Source organism: Triturus cristatus, chromosome 1_2 (genome assembly GCF_964204655.1).
Source record: "Triturus cristatus chromosome 1_2, aTriCri1.1, whole genome shotgun sequence".
Classification (NCBI taxonomy): Eukaryota; Metazoa; Chordata; class Amphibia; order Caudata; family Salamandridae; genus Triturus; species Triturus cristatus.
Window position 1 is genome coordinate 358,628,660 of NC_140580.1, and position 12,299 is coordinate 358,640,958.

The window sequence follows — 12,299 nt, forward strand, 5'->3', positions numbered from 1 at the left end:
TTTATTAAACGTTTCTGTTGCTAGTAAATAACCTGATATTTGTAAAGCGCGAACCAATCACCCGCAAGGGTCTCAAGGCGCTGGGGGCCATCGGGGAAATTACGTGAGCTATTGCCCAGAGTCACATGATGCTGAGCTGATCTGCCTCTGGCACTGGATATCGAACCGGGAGCCCCACGCTCCGGAGTCAGCCGCCATGGCCACTGCGCCACACCTCGCCAAATGGAGCTCTTTATAAATCAGCCCCAAAACGAGGCCAATAAAAAAAAAGAAACCAAGAAAAATAGAAGCTGTGACGTTAGATCTGATGGCATTAATGCGATGAATGTCATAATAATCAGGTCTGCCAATGAACTGAGGATATTGTGTGAATACACACACATGATTTTGAAGCAAAATATTGGCACGCAGTAGCTGCTCACATGCGACTGTGAACATTGAGTACGAATCATGCCGAGTGAGAGAGCAACGCAGAAAAGGTTAGGGGTGTTAACTATTCAAATAATTACAGCACACCATACATTTTGAGAAATACCTTCTTGTGATTGCAAAATAATTTAGCCACACAGATAAGCAAATTTAAAGGAAAGTCACAGGGATGCAAGTGGACTTGTGCCTACTCCAGAATAACTGGTAACTTGGTGTGGCCCTGGGAATCAAGCGCAGGTCGTTCATCTGAAATTGGGGGAAATATAATTCTTGCATAGAATAATTCTGCTTTTTCTTTTTAATCAGGCAAAATTTGCTTCCCGCATATAGGAAGTTCACATAGACCAGGCATGTTGGTACTCAAGTGCATAATAAATCTTAAGGGTTTTATGGAAACATATATACTCCTATTACTTAGAGAAGGCCTAGTTAATGGCACTTATGGCTCTCACCTAAGATGTCTAAGAACTTGTGGAAGAGGGAGGCAATTCGTACCACATTCCCTCCCACATGAGCATTCTGTGCCCAACGTTGGTAATTTCATGTGATCTGTGTTTGAGTTTTACCTTCTATGATCTAGCAATCTTTTTTCTTTTGTGTGACATTCTCGCAGGGACGCAAGTGCAATTTCTGGACCGCCTGAGGTCTTCTGGTCACCTCACGTGTACATTTTAACATTATTGTGATCTTCACCGCTGGAGTGCTGAAACAGGGTTTTGCCGGGAGAAAAGGTGCGACAATCTTGTGAAGGATGTCAATTCTTTCCTTGCTTGAAAGTGGATAGCTTAATTTGATTCCTGTCAAATAAAAGCAATAATAATCAATAATTTTGAAGACTGCTGACAGGCCCAACAGGACATGGGTTGAGACATATCCCTCATCCATGACAAGTAGGTAATTATCTACACAGGTCCTAGATGGCATGTAAACCTTTTTCAAAGCTTGATGTCCCTTTCTTGCTGCACGATCTGTTGTTGATCTGCCCACTGAAGACATTGAAACAAGTTATGTCTTTAAAATCAAGCTTCAAGGCAGAGTGAAAGAGAAGAAAAGGTTTACATCAAAGCACATCCTGTTGACAGAGCTTGTAAAACCAGGAAGTGTCATCTACTAAGTGTGCCAGTGGTTTCTGCTTCTTTTTAATATTGTTGTCTTAATGCCTTTACAAATAAAGAAAACATACAATAAAGCCTTGATCAACATATCGGCCCCAAACGTGATATATCGAGTTTACACATACACTTCCAACTGAGGGGTGGGCAGTCAGGCTCAAAAAAGTCCAACAATCATGTTCTTGAAGAGTTATCTTGCCTTAACAAATGAGTAAATAACAAATAGGTCTATTGCGCCTCAACCAACCCTCATTCATGATACAGGCCGCTATAGATAATATCTGCATGATGTCACATCATAACCTTGCGTTGTAGTTTAAGAACGCGTAGTGTGTTTTGCAGTATTTATGAAATGGTTCTTCAAAAGTCTTTCAGGTATTAATGTGGCGTAACTTCAAAATTAGACCTACACCATAAAGCTTTCCCCAGTGCTCAAGAGAGAGAAGGGGTGCCTGCCCATGCATGAGGTTTTTACTCAATGTGCCATTTTTCAATAATACAGAGTTCTTCTTAATTTAATATTGGGAATTTTTGGCGATCTGTGAATTCCTATTGATAAATTATGAAAGGACCTTTATAAAAAATCACCAGCAAAGACCTTAACCAGAGATTCCATCTTGGATCCGCACATCCAAAGACAAGAAAGCCACGTTTTAGATGTAAACTAGACTAAAATGGACCCATTAGTCACTTACCTGCCATTATGTGCCAGAAATAGATGTTAAAATATGCGAGCTTTCGCTAAGCATATACTTTGGGGGGGATACATAAGAAACCTAAAAATCAATATAGTAGCATTTCAAAATATGTTCAGGAGGTCTCAAAAATGGAATATGAAAGTCTAGTGCTGGTTGGTCGAGCCAGATTGCAAAGTTATGTGTCGGAAAATATATGTTTTAATGATAAAAGGTAAGATGTAATATTACCTAGAGACGTCATTTGTGGTGGCTCGTCCACAGCTATATACAGCATTTTATAGGTGGCAAATCAGCCTCGTGACTCAACTTGCATTAGAAATAGCCGAAAAGAAATCAAAGAAAGATTTGACAGTTTAATATACGCACCTCGCGGAAGAGGTTTCAGATAGAATGTGAGCTGAGCAGCTGCTACCAAGGTGTCTGAAGAGTGCAAACTGCCCAAAGTTCCAAAAAAGGGGATCTTTAGTATCCCTTTGTCACTGCAAAAAATAGTTCCCGCCGCCTGATAGGTATTGTGGGGCAGCGGGTAGACTCTGCACCGACCCGCATCTCCTCTTTCAAGCTCCACCCCTCGACAAAGTCCAATGTAATGAAACCCCCCCACCCTGCACTGCCCTGACCTTTAGAGCTTGCCTCTGCCACCCCAAACTGCCCCCTTTCAAGGGACTCCTCCACCTCTGCAGGTTACGCCTTTATCCACTCTAAACCTTTTCATGCTTTCGTCACCGATTAAATAAATTAATTGTGTCGAGTAATAATGATCCCAGGCATGATGTTGACAGTAAATACAATATATATACATGTGATAGACATATATATATACATGTGATATACATATATATATATATATATATATATATATATATATATTTATATACAATATCTGCAGTTATTATCGATTTACTTGTTTTTAATCAGTTTTATGCACTTTACTAAATGCAGAACATTCTAATGAAAGTGACCAATGGGAAATGTGAGCGTTCCTTAGACTAAAGCCCCACGTCACTAATCACATGTTTGAAGCTAAGCTCCACTAATCAGGGACGAATGGCTTGCAATTGCCACCGTCAGTAAGATTTCACTCTCACAGTTTTGCGTCGGCAGCAGGTACTGAAACGGGTAAATCTTAGGCAAATTTGCTTTCTCTCTGTGCAGCGTGCTGTGACTCTGGTACTCTGAAGAAACACAGTCCTCTAAGGCGCCTAATGTTCCCTTCACTGGCATATTTGAGTGTCTACCACAGTTGTCCAGGTGACCTTTAAAAACCAACCAACAGCAGGCTGCGTTTCCTATCCGGCGACTAAGAGGGAAAAGCGGTCCTTGTATTCCTGTTTTGATTCAAAGGATTTTGGCTAGCCTAATCAATATTGTATAATATATACTTGATTGAGTGAGTGAGCTTTTGGTAACTTGCTATTCTATAATTGACAATGGGCTCAGTGTGCTGTGCACACTTCCAGGGTAAGATTAGATTTCCTGTTCTGGGCTGTCCTAAAAAGACATAATCAGTGATAGCTTAATCTATTTGCATTGCAAAGTTTCCCTGTGTACATTCAATTCTCTATGATAGCGTTTTGATTATACTCTCCGGTGGCCCTTGAAAGTCTTTTCTCATTGTTGTATCTGTAAAGCACAGGGCGCTGTTGTAGAACAGTATATCAGTTTTTCAATTAGCTGGCTTCTGTCCTCACTTCTTTACGGTTCTTTGTTTGGTCCTCGCGAGATGAGAATCCAAATTCTATCAACCATTGCCTTGAAGTCTTGGACTACTGGCATTGAGCTTTTCAGTCCATCACTTTGAAAGATGTCATGCTAAATACCCAGAAACTCATATCTCAACTCCATCCCACCGGAGGCTGCCCGCAGTCTGTCAGGATTCTGGCGCTCCTGTATTAGACTCATAGAGCAAGAGATGAGCTTGTAATTCGTAATATGGGGTCGCCCTAAGACCACACGTTGTTGACCTGATCATAAAGCGGCATGCCTGGGGGGTGGGGCGGGTGGGAGTGTGGGGTTGGGCGGGGTGGAACTATACGGGGAGCACTGTGCTAGAAGAAGAGCCTCGAGGAGATTCATAAATAGGATAGTACGTTGACATACAACAAGGGGCAGAGGTCTAGAAGACAACCCGGGACTACGTTGACTACTGTTTTCCTATTTCACTAGCGAAAACGCTGGACAATTGCACTTGGAATTACTGGGGTTATTATGTTTAACTGCTTCATTATGCATAGAGGGGCCCACGTTCAATCCTAATAATCTGAGATTTGTTTAACTGTGTCATCTGAAAAATCAATACAATCTGTTTAAAAAAAAAAAGATGAGCTTGTAAATCTGCAAAAATGGAATGTTTATGAAGAATAATCTTAAACAGATGCTTTCATATTATAGTCATTATTTCATGGCTCAAATATGGCACTCCTTGATCTTTTTGTTGTACCTCTTTCATCTTCACCAACTCTCTCAGCGCATTCTCTCATATGTCAGCATTTATGTCCCCATTTGCTTGCCTGGCAAAATGCCCAACATACGTCATCTTGCAGGAATTGAAGCTATATGTAGGAGGAAGTATTTACCAAACACAAAGTTGTGTATACATTTTATCAAGCAATTATAGTCATAATTATTAGCTACCCTTTGCTACATTGGCTTCCTGTTCTGCTTTTGCCTATACTGATCATGTATTTTTTCAAAAGAGACTTGGTTGAAGTGGAAATATCTGGAAGTGTGAAACTGGATGAGTGCCACATGCAGTAATGCACTCCCCTAGCCACATTCACCATGCAACTTCCAGAAACTAGATGGACGTGGCATCTTTTTCGCTAACTGGTACATGAGTGCATTCCTCAACTACCCGTTTCCTTTTGACTGACTAGATAGAGCCCACTTGAAGAGACAACAGACAAATATTAAAATCTTGTAAAATCGGAGAGTTGGAATCAAGAATAGGGAAAGTTAAGATCTTCACACAGAAGACCCCCCTCTTTAGAACCTTGTATATTTCAAGTTAAATCCATAGATACTGAGAGAAATTTGCATTCCACGTGATGAGCGCTGTGCAACCTACAACACTACTAGGATACTGTTGGCTTAACTATGGGGCAAAGGTCTCTCACGGCTTCCCATGAACCGTTGTACAAGCAGTCTAATGTGACTGAGATGCCTTACCTATCAACCTGAGAATGGATGCTAACTACATGAGTTTTAGAAAGAAAATGAAAACTCATAATTTCCCCTAAGTGATCCCTTTTTCCACCAGTAGTTTTCTCACTCTTCCTGGTACTGATAGCACTGGGAAGTCCGCTCGGGTAGCCACGCACTCTATAAATCTGGTGCATAGAATATAACTGATCTAAAGTCCGTGGGGATGGAACTAAAAGTAGAGGTTCTGGATTTTGGGATCTATAAAAGAACCAAGGCACTGGACACTGCAGTGTCCAAGGAAATCTGTTGGATTGGAAGGTTGATAAGGTGATAGTAAACTCAGAGAAACAATTTGATTTCCAGCAGAAAACAGAGAATTCCTTAGTTCAATTGACGACCAAAGTGAAACGATGGGAAAAATGGTGAACATCACTGTTAATCAGGATTCTGGAACTGACTGATTTAACTTGACACTTATTTTTCATTTCTAAACTATTGTGCTACTTAGGTGTGTTTTTTTTGCTTCACACCGAGAGACAATATAAATTGCAGAGCTTGCATATTATTTAAAAAATCATTTACCGCAGCTTTTTTTTATTTACTGAATGATTTTACTATAATCTTTGTTGTTCCAAGTGACCCATAGAACCCTACCTCTATGTACTTGAGACGACCACCACAAGCCATTAATGCTGAATAATACAGCATACTTCTGGTTGCCGGGGTCTGACTTGCAGCTCCGATCCTCACTGCCACTTTTAGACCTTTTCTGCTCTTAGATGTAAGGCCCATTGTAGTCCATACAACTATAATTTGTTTTCGCCTTTTGATTACCGCTTGAGCCCTAATCCACGTAGTCAGCCTATCGCACCTGCTGATTAGGGTTTCACAAAATCCCTTTGAGTGCCCACAAACTCCTACCCTAATGAGTCACTGCAACCCTTGCCATTCCAGCCCACAGAGTGTTACAGAGACCATGCCTTATCCCTAGTATTCACTCACAGCCACCATGCAGCTGGGCAATGGAGATGAGGTGTCAGGCACCTGAATACTGGTGTGGGTTTGCTTACATTGTGAAAGTCAAAACATAAATGCACATTAGAGACACTGGGATACAATGAAGGCATGCCACCAGATGACCAAACATTCCTATGAATATGTTCAAGGGGTCGCTGATATTTTTAATTAAGAAAATTGCCTGGTACATTTAATTATCCATAGTATAAAATCTTAAGAGTTGTATGCAGAAAGAGTATGAATGATTCTTATTAAATTTATGCTATAATTGAAACATTGGCATTTACAGTCAGTATGTCTAAATATATATATAACATGTTGAGCACTCATTGTGATAAATAATGTATTCTATAACCATCATTTTTGTTTTCCTCCTGCAGTGTTTGTATGGCTGCTACGTTCATTCCTCTATTATCCCCACTTTCCACAGAAGGTGCTATTGGCTTCTTCAGGTAAGGCGAGAAATTAACCCCCCTTTTTTTCCCATTGTCTTGCTTGTTTCCCTTTGAAGTGGGTGGTCCTGCCATGGATAATTGATGAACGTCCCTTGCTATTTTTGTCTGGAAGTGATATTACAAATCAGATAGACATTGTGTAGGTCCTGTAGTTCATTTGTCTTTTGAATAACAACACTGCTAAAGGCTATTTAGCTGCATAAGGAGAGGAAAGGGTGAGATAATTATTTGTGTAGTAGCAGGGCATGAGAGGTGGCCTCGTGGTGTTCTGTACGCCGCCGCTGACGGGTATTCTATCTGTAGGCAATTAGACGACAGCATATTGTTGAATCAATTAATCTAAGGTGCCAGGGTTTTGTCAGAAGGGATCAAGATTTATTCTAATCTCTCGTTGTTGTTTCAAATTCAGAATTGATGAAATGTGCGGATCACATAGCCTCGCTATCATATCTATATGAATTCCTGTATGAAAAGGTGACTGCGACACAAGGCAGAGAGCCCTGTATTAAATTAAGATCGCTTTGCATTTACATTCCAGGCTGTGTGTTGAGCTTCAATGTCTCTTGTTTCAGAAGTGGTAAATCACTTGTCTTCTTAGATACACTTTACATACTACTGAACAGCCATGTTTTTCCGATATAGGTTAGAATATTTTTTTTGTATCATGCTCATAACTGCATTAAAGAAATCATTGTATGTTTGCATCTATGCCAGTTTGGTAAGGGGCCCCAACTTTGGACCTGGACCTTTATTGTTTTGTACCAACAACAGACAATATTATTTGTCACAAACCAGTTCATAAACAAGATTAGATGAGGATAGCGACTTAGTGATTAAGTCAACTCAAAAATGTGTTAAGTAGAGTTAGTTAGGGTGTCATTGATATCACAGATGTTGATGCAACTTGAAATATCACATGTACCTGTCTAACTAATTTGTGTATGAGTACTAATGTTTATTTTGAATTTTAAAGCAGAGTATTCCTGACAGGTATTTTATATGATGGTTAGGGTATGGTGGAATCATTTAATGTAATGTAGCAAATTCTCTGAATGTTAAGCACGTTTAGGAGACAGTGTGTGGCACTTAAATTGTGTTATGCTATAGCAATCTTTACGTACTAAAACATATCTTGGCTAGTCTTGAGATAAAGAGCAAAACACCAATTTTATTTACATGGTGATTTGATATGTGTCACCCATAATAACAATAATAGTCATTATTATCACTTGTGTTGTTATAATTGTGGTTATTACTATTTGTTTCAAATGAATACAATTAAGCACTAGTTTTTAGGAAATAGTTATAATAGGTTTTCTATATTTTTGTGCAGTTCAAAGTGCATTGCTTTAGAATAGCAAGGACATCTGGGATGTAGATAGCCTACAAAAAGAGGAAGACGTTTGCAAAGTAAAATCCTTTATGCAAGATATATAAAACAGGAATATGTCCATCAAAGTGTGATGATGAAGGGTTCAGAATGGGAGAGTTAGTAGAATGTTTGTACATTTTACCTATATAGAACTTTGTTAAAGTATTTAAAAAGCTAAGTGCACTTATGTAAAAATTTGTTGCTAGTATATTGTGTTGTTGAGCTTGATGCATAATCCTCTTTTCTGTGTGTACCTGTCTTTGTACTGGAAATTCAGGAGTGAACCATGCCTAGAAATTAAGTAAGACACAATTACTGAAAGAAAAATCATTGCAAAATATACCCTTTGTGGTTTGGGCCATTTTTGTACCTACTGTGTGTATGGTTTAAGGTACCTTTTTTCTATGCTGTCATTGCGGATATGTGGTAAACAACACAAGGGATAAGCTTGGTTATTTCTCTTTATGGCCTAGGTCTTTAGGTAAGATCCCAAGGAGTTAAAAACTGAGTTAAATTTACTTCGATATTGTATATCAGATTTGGGAATCTTTATTTGTTTAAAGAAATAAAAATGTATTACAGGCATATTAGTTGAGGCTGCATTTTATTATTATAGAATTATCACCAATTTAAGTATCATTTTGCATCTTAAAGTAGTCTTGATGTGGTGGCTCTTAGCCTGTGATCCTTGTAATAAAGAGAGCAGTTGCATAAGTAGAGATGCTGAAGGTCAAAGGGATAAAGGAATTGTGAAAGATGGATTGCATCAAATAGAAACATTCCTTCATAGCATGAGTACTTGCACTGAAAAGTTGGACTTCCAGGGAATGGTGGCGTCATTTGTTTTATTTTTGTATACCATTACAACTTGACAGGGATGTTCACAGTGTTACTAGGAAGTCCGGATCCTGGCCAAATTTGAAGGACATGCATATGAGATAAAATATTCAGAAGGTGTGGCTTGTATGCAACCTTTCTAGGATACCTCCGGACTAAATTGTGGCACTCTGCTTCTACTGTATGCCCTTTGTAGTAGTACGCTTTGAACTCTACTTTGTTGGCATTTGTGGCAGGTGGCAAATAGAGAGATCATAACCTACCATTTAGAGCATAAACAAGGTCATATCGTGATTAACATTGTACATCTTTCCAAAAGGCCTCACTGAAAACCATGTCTATCACGTTTTTCTTTCCATAACCTTATATATGAAAGTTCTTCTACCATAGCACATTTAATGCTGAAGGAATCTACAGGAGACGGCGCAATGCAGATATGACAACAAATTGACATTTAGAAATATTTGGAAATTGAGGCAGGGAAGCCACTTGAGGCAGAGTTAGGTCATTACTATGTTAGGAATGTGCTTACTTGACCTAATAACACCATTATTGATAATATTATTAACCCGTTAACCGCGGCGTAAAATCCGCCGCGGTGCGGGTGAAATCATCCGCGGGCGGGGCCGCGTCGGCCAATGGACGTACGTACCGCTACGGAGGTAGTACTTGCGACGGCCGTTGGCCGACGCCCGCATCGAAGGGGTTAACTATAAAAACAGCGATGATAATAATAAATATTATGTATGTTAGTATTGTTATTATTATATTTATTGGCCTGTTGTTTGGTTATTTTATTGCTGTTATTGTGGTAAACATAGAGCACCGGGTGCTAGAACGCGTTCATTATCTATTTGAACTAGAAGATGACATTTAGGAAAAGTGCAAAAGGTTTTAAAAAATGGAGACCTGGCAAAAAAGATGGAATATTAGACCTCAGTTGAAGTTCTCATGATTTAGAGTATGGGTATTGTAAGCTTTTGGAATTTGGGCATAGGCTCGCTCGGTTCCGTAATATAATAGTGACCTAGCCAATAGGTCACAACGTTTGTTGCTTTTCCTAAGCCTATACACTTACATAGTTTTTTCTTGCGAGTGCTAATTTCCCTGTACTGCGAGTACCACAATTAGGGGTATATTTATCATGCAGTTGTGTCGCCTTTGCCCACGGGCGACGCAACTACTAATAGTTATCAAGCCTCACAAGGACACCTTGTGTGGCAATGCGTGGCCTGATAAATGTAGAGTAACGCAATGCAGCGCAAATTACTGCATTACTCTGTGTGCTGCAGGCCTTACATGGGCGGAGTGTGGGTGTTTCCATACATCCACCCATGAATTCTGAGGCATTACCAGATTTACCATTACTGGTAGACCTGGGAATGCTTCAAAGTTCTATGCCTCCCCCGGTGAGTCATAACGAGGAGAAATATCTTTATTTCTTCAAGTGTAATGGATTCTGCAGCACACGTAGAAAGAGGAAAATGCCTCAGAGGATTGTTTTTGGGCAGGAAGGTGTCACTTCCTGCACAAAAACTATCCTACTTACAAAGCAGGCACCCATGCACCATTGTGTACAGGTGCCTGCATTGGCGCCAGGCTGCGCACAATGCACCAGCACAGGGAAAGACAGGAATGTGCTGTAGAATGTTAAATATGGCGCATTCCTAACCCTTTCCCTATCATGCAGCGCAGCAAGGTGGCGGTCTGCACTGCATGATTTTTTTAATAGATTTGCCCCTTTGCTTTCTCCCATGGGTACTTGCGTTGTGCTGGTAACTTCCAAGCAGTTTGTGAGTGCATAACTTGCTTAACTTTTCCTCACGAGTAGCTCCACACAAATTACACTGGCATCTAAAATGCTTGCAAAAGTCCAAGGCTTCACGTAAAAGCCAAACTCGTGTGGGTTTTCAATAGTTTTTTCAGGAAATAACCAAAGTTTGTATAAAAAAATCTGAACTTAACACACTGTGTGAGCGGGTAGATACTACTGGAGACCGTTTTGGTGCTTCAAGGATTTTTATTGTTTTGTGCACATGTCGTCGTATAGGAGTGGGTCGGTAATAGGGTAGTGGAGTCTTTTTTTCGCTTCCTCGGGGATCCTTCCTTCCTGCCGTCCTCCTCCTCCCAGGGTATGGTTCCAGTTTGGGCTGGCTCAGTCCTCGGGTGGCGGCTTGGTACCGATGATCCCGGGAAGAGAAAAAGAAAGGGTTCCAAAGGTCAGTGTCTTTTTATCTTTCAGTTAAGGACGTGAGGGAAGGGGGGTGAGGGATCACTCAGTGCTCAAGATGATGCTTGTCGTGAGGGGGGGTTATTGCCGGGATATCACCAGGGTATCACGAGTCTAGGCTCTGAGGTCCCCTTACGCTGCTACAGGCGGCGCCCCTTGTTCCCCACCCAGCCCGTGAAGCGCTCGCGTACCTGCGAGAGCCACGCTCCTCCGGGAACGTGGCTGGGCGGCTCACGGGGTCGTTGGCCTCCTGACTTCAATGCCTCGTAGTCGACTTCTCCTCGATATCCCGTTCGCTCCTTTCCTCCTCTCCGACCGCCGTCCTGTAGTGCTTCCTCCTCCTCCGCTCCGCTGTAGCCCTCTCGTCCTCCAGTGTCAGCACACACCTGTGATAGCGCATTTCCGGGTATTTCAGCCCATCCCTCGTCCTCGCCACTGCTGGGGGCAGGGTTGAGCGATAGGCCTTCCCAATTAAAGGAGCGGTGTCCCTTTTCTTCGGCTGGGACGGGGAACTGCGGCCCCGAGGGAGTCCACTCCGGTTGCTGACGAGAGAGAAGAGGGAAAAGGGTGTCGATCACCTTCGTTGTTCTGAGGGGGTGCTCCACGGTTAGTTTCGCCTCGTTACACACTGCTACTGCTGAGGCAAGTGAAATGGTCAAGAATGGGTGTAAGATAAGACTCTAGTAAGACGCAGTGCACATGAGGATGAGGAGAAAAGGCTTTTAAAGTTAGTAACGTGATATGAACCCCTATAGGGTGATACGTTTTTGAAAAACTGCATGACAGAGTTGGAAAAGTCATAGAGCATTGACATCTCTCTGTTCTCTTTATTATATGCTCTGAACATAAAGGACACATTTATCATGTACAGAGCTTTATGTTAGAGGCCTTGTGACTCACTATTCCTATAATTATTTTAGGGGTACACTAGCTCCTCTCAAGGTTCAGCAGATTTTAAAATGCCAAACGCTCTGAAAATACTGTCGTTGAAAGAGATAGTTTCAC

The 12,299-nt window shown here is 41.1% G+C and overlaps 1 protein-coding gene across 2 annotated transcripts in view; it reads left to right on the forward strand.

Moving 5' to 3' along the window:
- The window catches only part of CAMTA1 (calmodulin binding transcription activator 1), a 3,052,768-nt gene that overhangs the window by 1,536,807 nt on the left and 1,503,662 nt on the right, over window positions 1-12,299 (forward strand). For both annotated transcript variants that reach the window (XM_085604480.1, XM_085604488.1), the window contains exon 5: window positions 6,781-6,852. In XM_085604480.1, the coding sequence (XP_085460606.1) occupies window positions 6,781-6,852 (72 nt within the window). The remainder of the gene's footprint in view (window positions 1-6,780; window positions 6,853-12,299) is intronic.